This window comes from Xenopus tropicalis, chromosome 4, assembly GCF_000004195.4.
Source record: "Xenopus tropicalis strain Nigerian chromosome 4, UCB_Xtro_10.0, whole genome shotgun sequence".
In the NCBI taxonomy this organism is placed as follows: domain Eukaryota; kingdom Metazoa; phylum Chordata; class Amphibia; order Anura; family Pipidae; genus Xenopus; species Xenopus tropicalis.
Window position 1 is genome coordinate 33,887,026 of NC_030680.2, and position 21,468 is coordinate 33,908,493.

At 39.7% G+C, this 21,468-nt stretch overlaps 2 protein-coding genes and 2 non-coding genes across 10 annotated transcripts in view; 1 reads left to right on the plus strand and 3 right to left on the minus strand.

Moving 5' to 3' along the window:
- Positions 1-318: 318 nt before the first annotated feature.
- Positions 319-18,975, minus strand: sult1e1 (sulfotransferase family 1E member 1). Of its 3 annotated transcripts, none has more exons than NM_001044443.1 (9): positions 18,914-18,931; positions 17,450-17,498; positions 10,864-11,012; positions 10,130-10,255; positions 9,072-9,169; positions 6,975-7,101; positions 6,791-6,885; positions 2,101-2,281; positions 319-511 (listed from the first exon to the last, which is right to left on the minus strand). In NM_001044443.1, exons 2-9 carry the CDS (start codon positions 17,470-17,472, stop codon positions 399-401), a joined length of 912 nt encoding a protein of 303 aa, NP_001037908.1. In that variant the 5' UTR covers positions 17,473-17,498; positions 18,914-18,931; the 3' UTR covers positions 319-398. The 3 variants fall into 3 exon arrangements, with proteins under 3 accessions (NP_001037908.1, XP_012816690.1, XP_031755996.1); XM_031900136.1 differs by having other exon boundaries at positions 423-511; positions 2,045-2,281; positions 18,914-18,967; XM_012961236.3 differs by lacking the exon at positions 17,450-17,498 and having other exon boundaries at positions 18,914-18,975.
- On the minus strand, positions 2,827-2,899 carry trnai-uau. Its single transcript has one exon. It is a non-coding gene; the product is annotated as a tRNA-Ile (tRNA).
- trnav-uac lies at positions 3,585-3,657 on the minus strand. The gene has a single exon. It is a non-coding gene; the product is annotated as a tRNA-Val (tRNA).
- Positions 4,166-21,468, plus strand: part of slc25a45 (solute carrier family 25 member 45) — a 32,148-nt gene continuing 14,845 nt past the window's right edge. The window contains exons 1-2 of one of the 5 annotated variants that reach the window (XM_012960549.3): positions 4,166-4,326; positions 4,770-4,954. In XM_012960549.3, coding sequence (XP_012816003.1) covers positions 4,305-4,326; positions 4,770-4,954 — 207 coding nt within the window. In that variant the 5' untranslated portion in view covers positions 4,166-4,304. Of the gene's footprint in view, positions 4,327-4,769; positions 4,955-15,080; positions 15,234-21,468 lie in introns of those variants that run through there. The other 4 variants (XM_012960547.3, XM_031899792.1, XM_012960550.3 and 1 more) reach the window with 4 other exon arrangements.

The window sequence follows — 21,468 nt, forward strand, 5'->3', positions numbered from 1 at the left end:
CACTTGTATCACTGTAATGAGTATTCGATTTTAAAGTAATAGTTTGATTGGAATTGCTTATTAGAAAAAAGCCAATCAGACTGTTAATAGGCTAGTTCTCTTGAACTTGGCCTCTTTGACTAATAAACGTTCATACATACATGTATATACATATGTATCTCATATTATTATTACTGACACATATTTATAAACACCAACGTACAAGCTCCTGCATTTCTGCATTAAATTCTAAGGACAGTAATTCACTGTGAAAAGCTGACATTGTCTATTTATCAAATGGATAAGCCCTGTTGAAATATATTAACAGTTGTACTAAAATTTTGTTCCACATTTGCTTTATTAAAATAACTTTCATAGATTCATAGCATAAAAAGACAGGCGAGTTGTTTCTGTAGGCCTCAGATCTCAGTCCTGAAATGTAGGCTTGTCCCCAACATCTCTTTCTGGTAATGGGTATCAAACATTTCATTCTGAGCAACAGTGAAATGATTCTTCCAGTCACCAGCCTCTCCTGAGACACACACAGAAAGGGGAAGAAAAAGATTTTTTTTAGACACCAAAATATGAGAAACCACATATAACAAAACGGAAAAGCAAGGGTTTTAGTTGCACTCGGTAAGGCTGGCTCTCTCAGTATCTCAGTAAGCTCTTGGTTAGTGCCATAACTAGAAGATAGTGACCTCAAACTCTCAGAAGGATAAATCAGTGTTGTCATAGTTGGAAGTGGATGCATTAGTCAGGGCTCTTCTTCCCTGTCTCAAGCTATACCAGGTCTGGTTCTGACCATGTCCACTAAAACCATTTCTCAAACACCTCTCTACAACTGACCAATGTGTACAATCAGCAAGCAGCATCTCAGGGGAACAAAGGCAGTGTGGCTAGTATCAAAATACCTAGAGGTAAAAGTATATATATGATATGTATGTTTGCACTGTATAGTGTCTGATGACCCTTGTTCCCCTTTATGATCCTATTTTCTTCTTACAGCATTTCACGCATCATTCCAGGAATAATAAGATATAAAAACACTTGCAATTCTTAATGTGTTGCTATCACTCTAAATTGCGTAACCAGATTGAGCTCCATATGGGGGCCCATAAAGAGGCAGTTTAGACAGCCTGTATAGTTTACTGTTAGCCTGTCTAGTCTGCTGATTCCTTCTATGGGCCCATGTGACATGTCATCAGATGATCTGAAATTCACAGTGCCCACACTTGTATTCCTCCCTCCACCTTACATTGAGATCTGCGTGTTCTCTTCATGCTAAAAAAAAGCATCAGATACTGGGGCCAAACGATCAAATTACATTCACATTATTACGGCGGGTATAGGCAAAGTCGGTCCGGGGACCACATCAACGTGCCGATGCGGTCCACGATCCAGCTAGATTTTTTTAACCTACCCAATCGAGATCTGGCCGATTTCAGGCCATATATCGGTCAGGCAGGCCTGTCGGTGGTGCCCATACACGGGCCGATTAGCTGCCGAATCGGTCTAAGGGACCGATATCGGCAGCTAGAATCGACCCGTGTATAGGGACCTTTACTTTCACTTCCTCATCTTCTGATGACCTGCTAAGAAGAGTCATTGACAGATAAGACTTTGTTAAAACTCCCCCTTCCCAACTGCCATGCATGCCCAGAGGGTTGTGCATCATGGATGTAATCAGCCAAATTGTCCAACCCAAACAGAACAAGTATAGAGTTGGGACCATAGATTTAGCTGGTTCTTTTTATATACCGGATTTTAATGCCTATCTTTATTTATGTCAAACTACACTGATGCATCTGTGAAGCTCCATTTATCAGTTATCAGAATAAAAATGTTGTAAATGTCCTCAAAGGCAATGTTCAATTTTTGCTATGAAAAATGTGGCAATGAAGTTGTCTTTGCATTACTTACAAATGCCTTACTTTTGTATTACTTGACATGACACATCAGGTTTGGGTTTGGAAAGCCCCTGTTTTTAAAGGTTATGAATAGAATACAATATATTGGATCTAGCTATTCATGGGCACTGTAGGGCAGTAGAAGACATAAGTACCCTTTTGTAAAAACGGTTTTATTCCTCGGGTAACTCGACACAGATATTGCTTTTACCCTTTCTCATGAAGGCAGTGTTGGTCTGGTTCAAAAGTTCATTTGGGATGGTTTTATAATTTGCCATGGTGTTCTTGCTCATTATTTGGAATGAAGTGTGGTGAACAATCTTCTCCAGAACTTCCTCGCTCAACTCTCTCTTTAAGAAGTGCAGTATTTTTTTGATTTCTCTCTTTGGATCCTACAACATGGCATACACACAATAAATGCTTAGTACACATACTAAAAATATTGCTCTGTAAGTATTGTTACTTTATTCAGAGGTATTTGTAGCTAAAAGTTAACTTAACACAAATAGAAAACACATATCAGGGACAGCTGCAAAACCCACATGACATGGTGGCTGAATGGGAAACATGCTAATGATACAAGGTATTGCTTAAACAGTGTCATAGCTACTTTTAGAGGAGTAGGGTAGGAGCAACCCAACAAGCCCTAGGGACAGATTTAGGCAAGGTAAAGTTGCCCAAGGCTGCCCAACGCCAACCCGCACTCCCTGCCACCACCATTTACCTACATAACCTAGCCTGCTCCCCACTGGCCAGATCCCAGGACTATAGCCCTAAGACTAACTGAACATGGGTTGTTTCATCCTTCCTTAAAAGTCGTCATGGGTTTGTAGTGTTTCTACAGATCAGTGATGAATGTCAGCAAGTAATGCAGTGTGGATGACACTTTCACAGGACATGCCAATTTATTTTGTAGGGTTGGTCTAAATAAAACCCATGGTTTCACTGGGGATTAAACCCAGGACCTTCTGCGTATAAAGCAGACATGATAACTACTACACTATGAAACTGCTGTACATAACTTTTTACATACTATTTGTTAATACAGGTATGGGGCCCGTTATCCAGAATGCTTGGGGCCTGGGGTTTTCCAGATAAGTGGTCTTTCTGTAATTCGGATCTCCTACGTTACGTTTGCTAAAAAAAAATATTTAAACAGTAATTAAACCAACTAAGATTGTTATGGCTCCAAGAAGGATTAATTATATCTTAGTTGGGATCAAGTACAAGGTACTGTTTTATTATTACAGAGAAAAAGGAAACCCTTTTTTTTAAAAAAATGTGAATTATTTGATTAAAAATGAGTCTATGGGAGATGGGCTTTCCATAATTCTGAACTTTCTGGATAATGGGTTTCCGGATAATCAGTGTTTAATAATGTCATTTCAGTCACATGACTTACTCAAACTTGTATATTATAATAAATAATGTACCCCTGTTGTAAAATATGATGATATTAGAGGTCACCTTGGAGTTCCATGACCAGTATAAAAGCACTCAGGTTTCGATGTTGTGCTTTTGTATAGTCATGAAACCAATAATATCCATACATTTTACAGGGGATACATTATTAACCACATATATGTCATTAGGGGCTTGTAGTCTTTATACAAATGCCAATGATAAACATCTATAAGCAAGTAATGCAGTGTGGATGAGACTATTATAGGAAATGACAATTTTAAATAAAACCACTGGTTTCACTGGGGATTGAACCCAGGACCTTCTGCGTGTAAAGCAGACGTGATAACCGCTACACTATGAAACCAAGCTATAGCAGTGCCACTTTGAAATGAGTATAATATTTGTAAAAATAATTTGCTTGGCATTGCTGATTAGAATAATGCCCATGAGACTATTAAAAAGTTTGTAGGTCTCTGACCCTTTTGTGTGTGTATATATATATATATATATATATATATATATATATATATACACACTCCATAAATAGCACTCACGGCTTATGAATCAAATAAAAAACTTTTATTGGTATTCCATATCGACGCGTTTCGACCCGCTAGGGATCGTCATCAGGATATATATATATATATATAGCAAAAAACTGGGAAAAAAAAAATATATATAGGACATTAAGACATTCTGTGCATTAAGGTACCAGGATATGCCAGGGATTGTTTGTCCATATATTGCAATATACAACTACATCAAAGTAATTCCTTCTGGCCAGTCCTACACTTACTTATGCAATTCATAAAGAATTCTACTGCTTTAATATGAGTCTTATTATGTCACATGACTTGCTGTATGCCCTGAGCAGAGCATTGAGGAGGAAAGCAGTAGCTCTTTGCATGCTGTTCCACTAAAGCTCCAAATATGCCAACTTGCAGCATCAGTTGTTCCAAAATTTCAGCTTCTCATTGATTTTGTGCATCTGTGTGCAGTTGTCCCAGAGGAATGCTGGAATTGGTTCTTGCAGGTATTTTACTTGTAATGTAAGCCTGGTAAAGGTGGGTTGTGAATAGCTAGAGTGGAACGTCCACCATGGCCTCCCTCCACACAGCACAGCCCCAGGGGTGGGAAATAGCTGCAGGTTAATTATTGCACTCCCACAGAAACAGAGAGTTCACTCTCCTGAGAGTCTGCAATCTTTTCACTGCTAAAGGGGTGGTGGTTTAAAGGAACAGTAACACCAAAATTTATTGTTTCAAATATCCCTTCTAGACACTTTATTTAACACACATACCATATAGAAACTGCAATATTATAACTGGGCATTGAATAAATAAAATTACCAGTGATGCATAGGACATAGTGAAAACAGCAATATGGCGACTGCTTGACTTCCGCTTTAAACCGGAAGTTCATTCTTCGCTTTCAGAATCTGCCTTGCCAGTGATTAATGGCTTTATTTTCTTGCAGGATCAGGGAGAGGGAAGGGTGAGGAGGTCTTATTATCTCCTGCTGTGTTTCATAGCCTGTGTGATCTGAGCCTCTGGATGAGCTTTGCACAGAGAGGGGAAGGAGAGGGGAAGGAGGGGAAGGAGAGGAAGGAGGGGGGAGCTGCCCGGAAAGACGAGTTGGAAGAGATCTGCTGCCTGAGCCTGGTAATGCTATTTATTTTAAATCTGTTTATAATATTCCCATTTCTATAATATAGATATGCTTATTAAAATGTATAGAAGTGATATTTATCATGTAAATTTTTTGTGTTACTGTGCCTTTAAGGATTGTGCCACATGTGGCAGATTCTCCATCTGTTTATAAGTGCAGGTGGAGAATCCAACCCTACGCTTGAATCAGCGCACTTGTCTGCACGTACACCTCCCAAATGCATGAGTATGCATTTTGGAGCCAAAATCCGTTCTGTGTGCCGGCACCCAGGATGACTCAGTGGCTCAGAATGCAGACTCAGAAAAGTGCTGATTCAAGCGTAGAGGCAGATACTCGGCCTGCATTTATCCACAGGTCAAGAATCCGACATGTGTGGTCAGGGCCTCCATCAGAATCTTTGGGGCTCTGCACAAGTTATTTATATGGGGCCCCCCAGTGCGTAGTACCACCATGCCCCTGGTGTGTGCGATATAAACAGCTGATGTTACTCTATAATAAATAGTTCATATAAAGAGTTCCATTGATTAATATCACTAATAAGTGATTCAGTTTATAGGGGGACAGTAAAGTTTGCTCTTAGCTTAACCCCTTCCCACCTACCTGCCCCTGCTCTGTGCTATCATTGTTTGAAATACGTTTTTGTATAAGTTATGTAAACTGCGGATGTTTAGGGGCCCAATGATATTGCTGTGGGGTCCAATAACTAGTCAGTAGTAGTTCATAAAAATAAGTCAGTATTTAAGTTACATAAGTTTCTTTGAAAATATGATGTAAGTTTTTGCATAAGTTACGTAAATTGTGTAAGAGTAGGGGCCCAATGATGTTGCTGTGGGGCCCAATAACCAGTTAGTAGTAGTTCATAAAAATAGTAAAAATAATTAATGTGCTAATAAGTCAGTATTTACGTAAGTTGTTTGAAAATAACACAGGTTTTTGCATAAGTTAGGAAGACCAATGATGGTGTGGGGCCCAACAACCAGTTATTCCCCTGCTGAAAAGTTCATATAGAAAATGCTGATATAATTAATTTAATAGATCCCAACATAAACAGCTGATTTTGCTCTATAATAAGCAGTTCATATAAATAGTTACAATTAATAATTAAAGTGCTAATAAGTCAGTCAGTCGATTGGGGGCAGTTAATACAACCAGGCCCCGTTACAAAGAAGATTTCACTGGTTGCAATTATACTCCTGCTCCCCCCGATCGTGGCCCTGCATGTAGCATAAGCTTATACCCTGCCCTGAGTGAAGGCCTTGGGAGGATAAACTGCCCCATATCTTTCCATAAATCTGCATGACATCTTTTACATTTAGCACTGTCTAAGTCTAATTGTTATAAGAGTGGACCCTTGAAGGCCTAGTCAGACAATTTGGTTAAATAGCTGATGATTATTTTTGTCTGGTGCTGCCTTTGGCTTGTGGGGTCCTGTAAGGTGCATAGATATAAATGACCATGCCTTCATTGTACCCGTGCCAATGTGATCAACATCTGTGTTCACTGGTTGCTTGTGTGACTTTTAATGAGCTGCAGGATATATATATTTTTTAATGTACTTGGTGTTTAATCTGTGCGCGAATGTTGAGCACTATCACAATAGCCATATATATATGTGTATACCAAAGGTCATTGCTTCTCTCATTAATTTGCTATGCTGAGTCAGTGAGAGACTATGTGGTACAGAAAGTAATGCATTCAGCAGATTTGCTATCAGTTCTCTCTTCAGAATCTGTGGAATTTTTTTGCCATTGCCATGTACAAAAACATGCATTATTGCGCTTTATGTAACAGATGTGCATTTAAATCCCAAAGCAGCTAGTTGTAGTTACCTCTTTTAAATCTTCATAGAATAAATACAGGATTTGATACTGATTTCTCCTCTCCCACCAGCCTTTGACATGATCAAACCAGGAACCATAGGACACTAAAATAGAAAGAACGGTTAGTGCATGTTGCTGATTGCGTCGGATCAGATGTAGTTATTGCTTTTACAGTGCCATTTTCTGTTCCTACCAGCACCATTCATGTAATCAGTTACAAATTTGTCCCAGGGCCCTGGATCCGGCAACGCCTTGACCATGTTGTGGAAAAAGAAATAGGAAACAGCTACATCCTTGGCGTTTCGAGCAACATAAATAACCTGGGAGGGAAACAGATAAAAATGATTAAAGCATTTTCAATGAAATCGCGGAAGTTGCCTTGAGAGGAAACTTTCCTAGCTTCCACAGTGGGCTATTCCAATTCTGGTCATGTGGAACAAACCTTTTTATATAAATGTACATACCCCCTGAGTACCACAGTTTGCTGATTGCATTAGAACATCTGTGGCACTCTAGAAATAGACATATGCTAAGGATTCATATTTTCAAGTGGATACCAAGATATGGCTGGACTGTGCATTGAAGCATTGAATCTGCCAATTAGAAGACTTTTCAAGCATATGGGCAGATTGTCAGCCTGCACTTATACGCAGGCTGACAATCTACCATGTGGGGCAGTACAGTACCCTAAGGATCATTGGTCATAAGATAGATCATTCATCCATTCTTCTAACGTTAAGTGCTAGATTGTCAGATGTGCAGGTAAAAACAAAGGAATTCTTACCCCTATCTGACAATTCAGCATGAATGTTTAAGGGCTGTGACACACGGGGAGATTAGTCGCCGTGTGACAAATCTCCCTTGTTGCGGGCGACTAATCTCCCTTAAATGCCATCCCACCGGCTAGAATGTAAATCGCCGGTCGGATGGCATACGCGGCGCTGTGATTTGCTGAAGTCACGGATGTTGCCTTGAGAGAAAACTTCCACTGAGAAGCCTCTCATAATGAGCTACTCAAAGGCTACTGTTTAAAGAAGGGAGGAGTTAATTTGGTAGATAGGGATCTCTGAACAAATTATTTATAAAGCAAGGGGGGAGATATGGTCAGTGAAACAGGCCAACTGAAAAAAACTCAAATTAGAGCTTTAGAATATAAAAAAAAAAATAGGAAATTATGTTTATTTTATTAAAATTTAATCAATAGGCAAATTATAATTTAAATTAATTTAAACGCAAGTCTATTGTGCCCATTATTAGTAAAGGTGTTTTTAGGTGTATACTGTCCTATATACTGCTTACTAATGCTATAGAAATAAGCATTCTACCTTCATATCCATAACTAAGATATCTGAATATCTATCCAAAGTATTTATTATGCAGAGCTGGGCCAAGAGGTGCTGCCACCCAAGGCAAATACCTCTTTCACCTGTTTCCCCTTGCCACCCTCCCCATCACTTGACCAACTACCTGTATAAACCCACACCCCCTTGTCATAACAGCCTTCATTCATCAACTGCTCGTCTGGTAAATTTAGGGTGGATTAAGAGAGCAGGAAAAGAGTTTTATTAGATTTTTTTTAAGGAGGCCCTCCTGCCATTTTGCTCTAGACATGTCTCTGTCATGATGAGCCCATTTTGTCCATTTTAGTCACTGTTTTGGTTTTTATGGATTTTGGCACTCAAGCAAACTAAGGGCTCTGGTACCCCGAGTGGTCTTCCCCCTGCCATCCCACCGGCGAACATGTAAGTCGCCGGCGGGATGGCAGACGCGGCGGGGCGATTTCGGGAAATCGCCGAAAAAGCTTTGCTAGTCTTTTTCGGCGATTTGAGCGAAATCGCGCCGCCGCGTCTGCCATCCCGCTGGCGACTTACATGTTCGCCGGTGGGATGGCAGGGGGAAGGCAACTCGGGGAGATTAGTCGCCCGCGAGCAGGGAGTTTTGCCGTGGGCGACTAATCTCCCCGTGTACCAGAGCCCTAATGTCCCCTGGCTATATCCTGTGGTAGCAGGATTTGCCGGTTGGTGTACTTAAATCGAATGCTTGCTCAATCCCTTATCAGACATCAGTCACATTATGGACATCCTTGTCTTAGAAGCTTAGGGATGATGGCACATGGGTTGCTTTGTTCCTCTGTAAGAAATCACATTCTCAGTAAAGCTCCCCATATACAATCACCCTAATACTCAGCCCCATATTTAAGAACATAAATTACTTTAATTTGTAACCCATCTTTTTCCAACATATCACTTCATCATCTCAAGAAGGTATTTATATTTAAGTGTGCAGCTACCTTGCAGTTTTTCTCCCAGAAGGACTCCGGCATCAGATGGATGGGGACGTGGGTCTTAATCAGCCTGGGAGAAGCCAAGACCTCCAGTTGATCCACACCTGTGGAGCAGAACAATATCACATTCTAAATGAGCAACGTTTGATTTGTGCATAGAATTCCATTTTCGGAACAATTTCTGCAGGAGATGCCCATTAAGCTGTTCAAATTTTCGAGAAGGCATTAAGTGGCTGCTAACCAGCTATCGCCAAACAAAGAAGCAACATAAGCAGAGATTAGGAGATCAATTAAAATGACGTGGACAAGTCGTAATCAGAGGTCCATCACAGCCATGTATTCATCATTATCTTTTATGGTAGTGTAAAGTTCAAACTACCTTTGCATGGTGACCTCTTGCCATATATCCTTTTCTGGTCTAGGCCTCTTACCCAAGGTTGACACTCCTCTTTTATAAAAAATCTCACTGACTCAGGGTAGTTTTCAAGTCTAAGGGCTCTGGCACACGGGGGAGATTAGTCGCCCGCGATAAAACTCCCTGTTCGCGGGCGACTAATCTCCCCGAGTTGCCTACCTCTGCCATCCCACCGGCGAACATGTAAGTCACCGGCGGGATGGCAGACGTGGCGGCGCGATTTCGCGCAAATCGGCGAAAAAGACTCGCGAGTCTTTTTCGGCGATTCCCTGAATCGCCGAAACAGTTATTTGGTTGCTAGGATCCAAATTACCTTAGCAACCATGGTGTGGTTTGAATGAAAGAATGAATAGGAGAGGACTGGAATAGAAAAACAAGCACTAAATATAAACAATGACAAACTGCAATTTCACAAATAGATTTTGACTGCAGGGGTCAGTGACCCCCATTTGAAAATTGCAAACAGTTAGAGGAAGAAGGCATATCATTTAAACACTATAGACAATAAATAATGAAGACCAATTGAAAAGTTGCTAAGAATTGGCCATTCTATAATATATTAAAAGTTAATTTAAAGGTGTACCACCCCTTTAATATCCATTAACATCAGTATTTTTTTTTAAAAGGGAAAACTGCATATCTTAAGTACCTGAAGGCATTCCAGGAACTCTGATCTCCATATATGGGACGCGATTATATATGGCATCACGCTGGCATTTTTCTAGATCTCCACCAGCGTAAATCATATCCATAATTTCACTTACCCAGGTGGTTCCTAAACAATGAGATCAAAGTGAAACTTTATAGGCTATGTATTACAAAGTTTTAACTGTTGCAAGTTTTAATTCTCAAAAAGAAATATGTTTATGCCATACCATGTGATCTGGCTTAATTGCAGGAAAATGCACAGAGAGTCAATTTTTTTAAGCCAGATCCCTGCTGGAAAATATTTCCCAGGGGCATTGGGCAGCTATTGCAAAGTTTGCTCACTTTCCAGATTATCACTTCTAACTGCCTGTTTGTTGTTCAGGTGAACCCAATATAAGATCAGAGATCTGAGCTAAATATAACTCTGTAGGGTAATTTATAAACAATGGGCAAATTTGCACCTGGGCAGTAACCTATAGCAACTAATCAGTGATTACATTTTTCCAGCAGACTTCTGATTGGTTGCCATGGGTAACTACCTCGGTCCAAATTTGGCCAGTGTTACTATAAATGACCGCCCAGTATTTATTTTTATAGATCAAGACCATATGTTTCATTGCTATATGAATTGATGGTAATGTGTAGCATTGGTGTCTACTCCATTGGAAACATTGGCACATATAATTTTTAGAATTTAAAACACCCATGGGAACAAGCCCTTAGCGTGTTTGTTACCTGCTTTAGGATATGTGGCAATAACTACATCGTCATGCCTGGCTTGAAAGTAATCCATCCGTTCCCAGTTCTCTACATTATATTTTGACATTGGTACCCCTCGAAAGGAAACAACACGCGTAATTGCTTCAAAGTCTTCATCTTTTATCCTAAGGAAACAAAATATTTTAGCCATAAATATAAATCTTACTTTGAAGTCTATATAACATAATATAGTGATTAATTATGTATGAGGCAGGGAAATCCTTTTTATAACACAAGGTATTCACATGCCCCATGCAGCACATATAACATTCCCTTAAAACCCAAATGACTTGCACACCGCTTTTATTTTGTTAGATCTCATCAGTGCAAAATACTGGATTGCTCCATCAAGATGGCAGCACCCCCCAGTAATTGTAATCACTTAAAGGACAATGAAAGTTTAATATAAATTAAAAGTAAGTCTAAAGGCATTTTTTTAAAGTACTTACTGCATATCTAAATTCCCAGATCCCTGCTTGCTTCTCTGAGATATGGTGCTGGCAGCCTACAGCAGTGTGAAGCCTACAGTGGCATCACTGAAATCTCTCTGTCCTTCCTGTAGGTGCCAGCGGCAGTCTTCCTATTCTCTGAGCATGTGTGTAACTTGATCCTGTCTCCTGTTCTGAGCTACACATGCCCACCAGCCAATCAGAAGCGGATCTGCCAGGGGGGGGGGGAATGACACATGTGCAGTATGAAGCAAGGAGGGAAAGGAAGGGAGAATACCTTTTTAGAGATGGCTGCCTGTTCTAGAAAATGTGAAGTAAGTGTGACTGAGTAAATATTTGATTAGGTGAGCCAAAAGTGTGGCGTTTTTACTAAACAATAGGAGGACTATTGGGCAGTATGCTTTTTACATTTTGACTTGCATTCTCCTTTAATACCCCTGGCCTGTGCTCCTCCTAGGAGAAAACTGCACCAGCCCAGAGTATATGCTAGCAAACATTCCTCTTCCTTCTGTCTTACTTCAGAATCCTGGGGCCAATGCATGCGCATTTGACCAAAAAAGCCAGCTTTTTTTTTTTTAAGTCGGCTTTTCACAATACTGCGCATGCACAAAGATCGAAAAAGGAACCCTCGCCCACATACACCCTGGCTGGTGTAGTTTTCTCATTGCTCTCAACAGGAGCAACAGCCAGGGGTTTCAGGTAAGCAATTAAATCACTGGGGGTTGCCTAACATTTTGGCACCCCCCAGTAATGTAGCCATATCTTCTCCTTTAATCTTTAATTTCCTGGGTGTGTATAAAATGCTATTGTGACCCGATCTCCTGGTTCCCTTTGGGCTTTGACACATGGCTCCCGAGAAACAGGATGCCGAGAAACAGGTAGCCATACATGTTCCACGCCCATTGGTTCACTCTTCTAATGTTAAGAGCTGAATTGTCAGATGTGCAGGTAAAACCAAAGGAATTCTTTACCCCTATCTGACAATACAGCATTAACGTTACAATGTTCGGGCATTTTTCAAAATTTTCAGTCCTGCCCGAATGACAAGACAATCTATATTCAAGGACGATTATCATACAAAACCTTATTTCATGTGACAATATCAGTACATGTATGACCAAGTTCATCAAACAGAGGAGACCGATAAGTGGAACTCAAAATCTTTCCACCTAGGCAATATATGCAGTGAAAGCTCTCTTATAATAATATTCACACATCCCATATTATACACTTAGGGGCCCATTCCTTAAACCATGATTTTTTGGTGGTTAAAATCATGATCGGAAAAAATTCCACAATAATTTCTGATATTTGAAAATGTAACAAAAATTATTTTCTCGGCCATATGAAAATATCGTGGTTGTGTTCCGAAAGTTACGAAATTTTTGGATCCAAACATTCGTAAACACTGCAAAAACCTTTCTGGCTTTGAAACCTTCAATCCACGATTTTGGAAGCCTTCCATAGGACTCAATGGCACTCTACAGATCCAACCTGGCCAAAAGATAGTCACAAAACCAAAGCTTGAATGAATTCCGAAATGGTTGTTTTCTTTGTGAAAAATATTTTCGTGGAAGTTAATGAAAACCACGAAAAAGTTGTGGAATTTTAATGAAATTATCATGGACATTATGAAAAGTTAAAAAATACGTTTTTTCTAAAAAAAAAATAAATTGTGGTTTAATGAATGGGCCCTATAGCATTCCCCCACTTTTCAGAATACACAGGACATGTAATTTAAGCGCACAACTTTGGCCATCTGGCCCTGGAATTAATAGCTGAGGCTATGAATGATTATAAGCCAAACAATCTAATCTAATCTTTTTCTCTGTAATAATAAAACAGTAGATTGTACTTGACTGTAACTAAGCTGCATGAATCCATATTGGTGGTAAAATAATACTATCAGGTTTATTTCTGGTTTAAATGATTTTTAATTCAATAAATAACTCCAAAGTGCCCTCTTCTGCTTTAGACTTAGCGATGAGGTCTTATGAGGAAAAGAAGAAAAAAAAAATAAAAAAAAAATAGTATAATACTGTTATTACTTCACAATGTGCACTCTCATGTGCTTTTTAACACCAGTGATGACTTTTACTTATATCACCCTTTTGTGCCCAGTTGTGATATCCCTTTCCGATTGCCAATCTACTTACAGACCCCCTTGGGTTTATATGGCATCCAATTGGTTCACTTGTAGCTCACGACTCTCTGCTTTCCCACCTCTTAGTTTCAGGCAGTGTTAGGAACCACTTCACATAGGTAAATTTCCAAGGCCTTTAGGAAGTAGCTTCCCTGAGAGCTCCAGTTAGTAAAATCTCCTGAAAAGAAAAGACTTTTGTGTACTCTACTGTTCTTTGAACAATAGTTCAAAACTGCTGTCTTGTAAGAATTATAACTGCTGAACCCAGAAACGACACTGCAGGTCGGGAACAGGAAAAGAAAAAGGAGCAGCCACCTGATCCATACCAGTGACTCCTGACATGCGCATCCTATACTCTGTTTGTGAGTGTATTGGGAAGTTTTATTTATATTAAAGTATTTAAGTTTTTACACATATGGCGTATGCATTTATCCCACAGTAAGTGCACAGAAGGGGAAGGGAAGCGGAAAGGTCGTGGAATTAACCTAAAGTTGCTAAAGTTGGAAATTTACCTATGTGAAGTGGTTCCTAACACTGCCTGAAACTAAGAGGTGGGAAAGCAGAGAGTCGTGAGCTACAAGTGAACCAATTGGATGCCATATAAACCCAAGGGGGTCTGTAAGTAGATTGGCAATCGGAAAGGGATATCACAACTGGGCACAAAAGGGTGATATAAGTAAAAGTCATCACTGGTGTTAAAAAGCACATGAGAGTGCACATTGTGAAGTAATAACAGTATTACACTATATTTTTTTTTTTTTTTTTTATCTTCTTTTCCTCATAAGACCTCATCGCTAAGTCTAAAGCAGAAGAGGGCACTTTGGAGTTATTTATTGAATTTTATTTGACCTGGGACACGAGGTATCTGAAGTGAGGAGCATACACTGAGAATTGCACTTATTTATATTTGTAAAAGTTAAATGATTTTTAGCATACTTAAGGTATGGTGATCCAAATTATGGAAGGATCCGTCATGCAAAAATCCCCACCAAGATGCAGGTAACTTTAAAGGAACTGTAACACAATTTTTTCACATTCAAAATATCCTCTCTAAATACTTTGATTAGCAAATACAACAAAGCAAAATATCAATAGAATAAGTGGTTTTTAAGAAAATTAACCTTATATAGCTCAGGAAGCAGCTCTTTTCCTACTTTTGTAGCACACTTCTGGGTTTCTCCCCCCTCTGTTCCCCCCCCCCTTTCCCTGTGCAGGCTCAGATAGCGATCCGATCCATTCCTACAGGCAGACAGTGTTATCTAGGAAGAAGAAATGTTTTATTACCTATCCCTCTCCCAGCACCATCGCTAAAAAACCCAATAAATCACTCACAGGACAGAATCTCTTACTCTAAAGCAGGGGTCCCCAACCTTTCTTACTCATGAGCCACATTCAAATGTAAAAAGACTTGGGGAGCAACACAACCATAAAATGTGTTTCTGGGGTACCAAATAAGGTCTGGTATTGAATATCTGGTAGCCCCTATATGGACTGACAGCCTATATGAGCCTCTGTTTGTCATTACATCTAGTTTTTATGGAACTAAAACTTGCCCAAAAACCAAGAATTCAAAAATAATCATCTGCTTTTAGGCCACTGGGAGCAACATCCAAGAGGTTGGAGAGCAACATGTTACTCACGAGCCACTAGTTGGGGATCACTGCTCTAAAGAATGCAGCAAATGAACTTCCGGATTAAATCGGAAGTCAAGCAGTCACCAGATCGCCGTTCAAGCTTTGCCCTATAAATTAGTGGTAATGTATTTTATTCAAAAACCACTTATCATATTGCAATTTTTTAATGATACATATGTTAATAAAAGTATGTAGAAGGGATATATTTAGAATTAATTTTTTTGTGTTACTTTTCCTTTAAAGGAGAAGGAAAGGCTAGTAAAGAGTTAATCTCAATCTGCAGGCATCAGGTGTCTCCCCATATTTCACTTGTTCAGAAGATCTGAAGCCAAACAGGAAGAAAAAATGCTGAGCTGTGTAAAGAAAGTTCCCATAATGCCTCACTCCTGCACAGACACCCAGACCTAGGCAACATGCTCAGTTAGTAAGACTATGAGTCGGCTTCCTGCTGATTGGCTCAGATCCACATTCCTAAGGGGGGGGAGTGAGCTCTTAGCATTCTTGAGGGAGGGGGGAGCAGCAGAGAGCTGTGTGTCTGTGGCACAGGAATTACAGACACAAGAAATCTTTTTTCAGAGAAGTCAGTACAGCGTTTCTGTGAGTGCTTATGGCTGTATTTACAGACCTTTCTGATAAAGCTTACTTAGTTTTTACCTTTCTTTCTCCTTTAAGGCCCCTAACTTTTGAAGCATCAATAATTATTATATTTAACCGAGACGCCTGTAGTACTCTATTCCCAACCAGTGGGTCCCAGATGGCACATTCATATTTGGGTATAGATGATAATTAGCAGAAACACTTAATTTTAGCTTAAACTTCAGACATTTTCACAATAACTAAATTTGCTTTTCTCCCACGGAAAAGTGCTTAAAAAGTGCTTAACAGCTATCAAGGCAACCATTATAGACATATTAATTATGCTGGGACACCAGGAGATAAAGTGACTAGGGTTGACAGGGAGTTACCACAGGGAATCAAACCAGGGTATCTGGGGTCCACCACTCTATATGAACAGTCAGAACAGTCAAAATCCTTGAGTAACTAAAAATGCAAAAAAAAGCATGTGACTGGTGCAATATTGTTAAAATGCAGTACTGTTTTTTCTTGCACTACCTGGACACAACCAAGTAATTAAACACCAGCCGGAATGAAAATTCAAAATCACATACTGTGTCCTATATGTATTGTATAGTATCTGTTATCCAGAATGTTCGGGATCTGGTTTTTTTTTTACAGATAAGGATCTGTAATTGGCATCACCATACCTTAAAGGTGGCCATACACGTGGCGATCTGACGATGTTTCGTACGACCATCGGTCGCACGAAACATCGTAAGATCCGCCATACACCATTCAGGGCTGAATCGGCAGGTAAGGAGGTAGAAACAATAGGATTTCTACCTCCTTCTGCCGATTCAGCTCTGAAGGGAGAATTTTGGTCAGGCGCCTTCTATGGCGCCCGATCAAAATTTTCAAACTTGTCCGATCGGCAAGTCGTCCGATATCGGCAGCTTCCTGCGATATCGGTCGACTCGCCGACATGCCATACACGCACCGATTATCGTACGAAACGAGGTTTCGTACGATAATATCGGTGCGTGTATGGCCACCTTAAGTCTGCTAAAAAAATCAACATGAAATAAACCCAATAGGATAGTTTTGCCACCAATATGGATTCATGCAGCTTTGTTAGGATCAAAGAACTGTTTTAATATTATTACAGAGAAAAGGTAAATCATTTTATTTTTTTCATAATTTTTGAATGGGCTCTATGGCCTTCCTGTAATTTGGGGCTTTTTGGATAATGGATTCCATGCTTGTAGCATAGTCTGGGCTGGCTGCTTTCCTGTGGCTTCTAAAATGTAGTTGCTAATTAGTGCTGGCTCAATTTTCCTTGTATGAGCAGCCAAACTGATCCATAATATTCTGCCACTCTGCACACAGACTGGCCTTAAAACAGCACACGCACAGAAGGACCTGGTATACTGTGAATGCACTGATTGAGGAGATTCAGGAACCCGCCTGTCCCTCAACTCTCCCAACAAATTTAGTTGGGGGTATCCGGCCACTGTGGAAGAGATTTTCTTTCTGAGCATTTTAATGTACCATATAGGTACAAGGGCCACCTCCCTAAACTGTCACCCTAGACTGGAGCGCATATATAGTAAATACTGACCTGCATTAAGTACTTTACTTAGTAATCTTTTAAAGCAGAGACTGGGGACTAAGCAGTATAAGTATAGCATTGTGCAATTCCGATGGCAATATTACATGCACTAGTGGTAAAAAGATTAGGATTTGTATGCAAAGGTGCATAGATGAATAATGAAACTTACATATTTTCCTCAAATTTGAGCATTTTGAGGAACGCCGGACAACCTGGATCTGTCAGCAAAAAATTCAAAGAAAATCAGAATGCTTAGACACAGAAAGGGTTTCATTTTATGACAGCTTAGTTAATTATTATCTGGTAACTGGTAATATTTAACTAAGGAGGGGCATCTAACAGTGACTTATAGGTGTCTTTGTTTACATTTCTTTGTATTACTAAAAAGAATAGGGATTGTACAGTACATGACTGACTTAAGGATTGCACAGTATGGTTGTCAGTTGAACATTCTTTGCTTGGAGGGTTTTTGGCAGGGTTCTGCTCTGGGCCCACTTTAATTGGTTCATATGTCTTGAGGGAGGAAAATATAAGCAATGAATCTGTGTTTGCCAATGACACAAAGCTATGCAGGCTGATCAATTCCATTCAGAATGTAGCATTACAGGAGAATCTGGACGAACTGGCAATATGTCAGATGAGATTGAGTGTTGATAAATGGGTATGAAAAAAAAAGCTCAAAAATGTGGAAGGAGGAATGTTTGAATGATTACCCATTACATGCAGTGACTGAAAGGAAAGTGAAGGGGCAGCTATTGTCAGGCACTTCATGACCCATGGGAGAGGATATTTTCCACCAGGCAGAAAGTGTTGACAATGTGTGACAATGCCCTAATGGTGCTAAATTAGACATATTCACCTTAGGACCTGTGCATACTTGCAGATATTAAACTAGCTGTAGCAAGTAGTAGTCAGCAGCTAGAAGTGCCAGCAAGGTATTAGGGTTGATTCACTAAAGGTCGATAAGTGTTATCGCACATTTTTTTGCGTTAAAATTGACCCAGAAAAAAACGCGCGATTCACTAAAGTATTATATCATGTGTTAAGTATCGTATGCGTTAAATTTCGCGCTACCGCATGCGTTAATTTTACTGCATTGTGTTAATTAGCGCGCAGAAATAATACTAACGTATGATTTACAAACACTTAGATGCGCTAAATATTGCATTAGTCTATGCGAAAATTAACACCTACTCGAGTCAGGCGGTAATTACAGAAAAGTACATATAATGAGCTTTTGGCAATAAAATATGGACTTTGCAGTGTTATTTATTCAAGTATATTTTGGCCCTAGAGTGATGCAGCCTCCAGTTTGCAGGGAAATGGTCATTTTCTTAAAAGTAGTTTTATGAAAGTAATGCTGTGTGTGGCTAATATGGCATGGGTTTTTTTGCACGCGGTGACTATTTGTGCGTGATGCGTTGATGTGGACACCTACGTGCGTGTAGAGCTGTATTTAAGGGCAAATGCAAGTCTCTGTGCTTTGGAAACCAGAATCCTGCAGTATTGTGGGGCAGATAAACATGTTCAATCACACATAGAAATATACTTAATGACACACACAATTTGAAAGCACATTAAAACAGACAAACATACCCAGGCATACATTATTATACACAGGTACACTACCTACCTTGTGTTCTTGCTTTCTCTCCTTTAACTACTGCCTTGTTCCCATTGTGAGTATTTGCTGTGCTATTTAACCCTCTTTGGCTGGACAGAGAACAACCAATCAGTGGAACCAGTTGTATGTAGTAGGAGAGGCTTTTCAGCTTCCTGTAGTTTGCTAAGCTTTCATACACCAAATAACTTGAGAAAAATATACATGCACCTTGTTTTTATTAGTATCTAAACGACTGCTGTTGCTGAAGAAAATGACTGCCCCTATGAATATGCCACCTGTTCAACACACTCATATAGCATTATGTTAGAAGCCCCCCTGAGTGCAGATAGGGAGGAAGGCTGAGCTACTTTGATCCTCTAAAAACTAATCTTTCTTGGGAAACACGGAAATAAGGTGGCACACAACTGTTACTAAAATATAGTAAAGGAAGGGCAGTATGAGATGAGATGTTGCCCACAGGCAAATTTTGTCAATTGATCTAGCCTTTCTTTCTAAATATAACTGCTTTAGGGACAGTAAACACCTATAACAGTTAACTTGTGTTGAAATTACATTCTGTTTATTGTTTTCATTAAAGAAAATTATTTGTTGCTATGAAAAAACACTCATTTGAAATTTGGGCTATGCTCACTTCCTTTATAAACAGGGCAGTTTTGTTTAGAGCTCTCTATTTATTTTTAGGGCCGTGACAGACGGGGAGATTAGTCGCCACGCGGACGACTAATCTCCCCGAAATGCCATCCCACTGGCTAGAATGTAAATCGCTGCGATTTCGGCGCCGTGTATGCCGTCCCACCGGCGATTTACATTCTAGCTTCTCCATTTTCTAAGAAGCAGCCATTGAGCAGCTCATTATCAGGGGTCTTTCAGTGAACTCCTTCGAAGTGCTTTGGGACCAGAAGTGACAGGATATGCTTAAGTGAAACTGGCTTCAGTTTCGTGTTTAGTTCCAGAAATAACAGAAACCATAAATACAGTATTTCTTAATTAAAACAATAGGCAAAAGCTTTATTCATTCAGCTCATGTTGAAAAGGGGTGTATACTGTCTCTTTAAAAGCAATGACACAAGGGGAGATTTGTAGTCAGTGTTAAAAAAAATTCACTACCACTGGCTACAAATCGACCCTAAAAAGTGCTTTGCTATTGACTAACAACAGAATCACCACAAGTATATGATAATACTAGCAATAATCTGTCTTAATTGTGAGAAATTGTTAGGGTAGGCAATTTCCCCCGATTTACTTGCGGCAATCTCAGTGTTAGTCTATGACAGGGAAGATCTGTAGCCAGTGAAATAAAGACGCTCTTAGGGATGTGTATGTTCCCTTTAAAGAGCAACATATGACATAAGAAGGGGTTAGGGGGTCTGTGCTTTAATTTCGGGTAGGGAGGGGGATAATAATTACTAAATCATATATTATAATGATATTTCTTTTTGAATACAAGTTTAATGGCCCTCTTAAGGGGGCCAGCATCTTTACTGATTGGGACCAAGACTAAAGGATAGCGATGAGTGACATTTTTTGCCAGAAAAAAATGCTCATTGAGTCGAATGGCAGGAAAAAAAAAAAAGTGCAGTATGAAAAGAAAACCACCCACTGACTATTGAAACTACTTGAAATAACACTTCCAGGCAATGGAGGAAAGCACTTGGTCATGATGAAATCTAATCACCAGACATAGTGGGTTTATTTATCCAAAGTATAAAAAAGGTAATTGTGCATATCTTTTTTTCAAATGAAATATGATAAGCATCTATTGTGTATCTTATTTAGGAAATCCTGGGAAAATCTAGCTTGTGACTATGTTTTCCTTTGTTTATGTAGTGAAATGTGAACTGGAATTAAAATCTTAAACTAAGGATTGAGGAGATGTAGCCTCTCCCCCCATATTCACTCAGTATGACTGGTGGAACGGAATCTTCTGGCTACCATTGTGTTATTGTGTTATTTACATTCATCATATCAATGGAAGCACCTTTGGTACAAAACTAGGAGTTTTCAAATTCTGTAGTGCTGAAAGATAAAAAGTTCTCATGCTCTGCATTTTCTTCTTTACTCCAGATATTAACACCTACCAGACCACCTGACTTAAAGGAACAGTAACACCAAAATATGAAAGAGTATAAAAGTAATTAGAATGTACTGTTGCCCTGCACTGGTACAACTGGTGTGTTTGCCTCTGAAAGACTACTATAGTTTATATCAGTGCTGTCCAACTGGCGGCCCACGGGCCGCATCCCCTTCTGTGTGGCCCCCCACCTGTCTGGCTGCTTTGATGGCTTACTCTTGTGTAAGCTTTAAATGGTATCAGTACTGTGATTAACTGCCCCCCTGCATGGTTCACACCTCTGATTCAGGCTGTAAACCCTCTGTATTGTTTAAAAATGTAATCCCCTGTACTGTTCACACCTTAGGAGCAGTAGAAACCCACAAATAATCCCTTCACCCTACAAAAAGAAGATATACTGAGGTGGTACTGCAATTAAAAAGTTTTTTTAATATATAGTTATTGTGCAGACTGTAGGAGCAGTGCCAGCATTGTGTCACTGTATGCTGCCTGT

Excerpts from the sequence above, each read along its gene's own strand:
- sult1e1 (NM_001044443.1), bottom strand. The coding sequence starts at position 17,472 with ATGCTCAAATTTGAGGAAAATAT. Across the intron at positions 9,170-10,129 it reads AGTTCCTGGAATGCCTTCAG|GTGTGGATCAACTGGAGGTC; the intron begins GTACTTAAGATA and ends TCTGCTCCACAG. Across the intron at positions 512-2,100 it reads CACTGCCTTCATGAGAAAGG|GAGAGGCTGGTGACTGGAAG; the intron begins GTAAAAGCAATA and ends TGTGTGTCTCAG.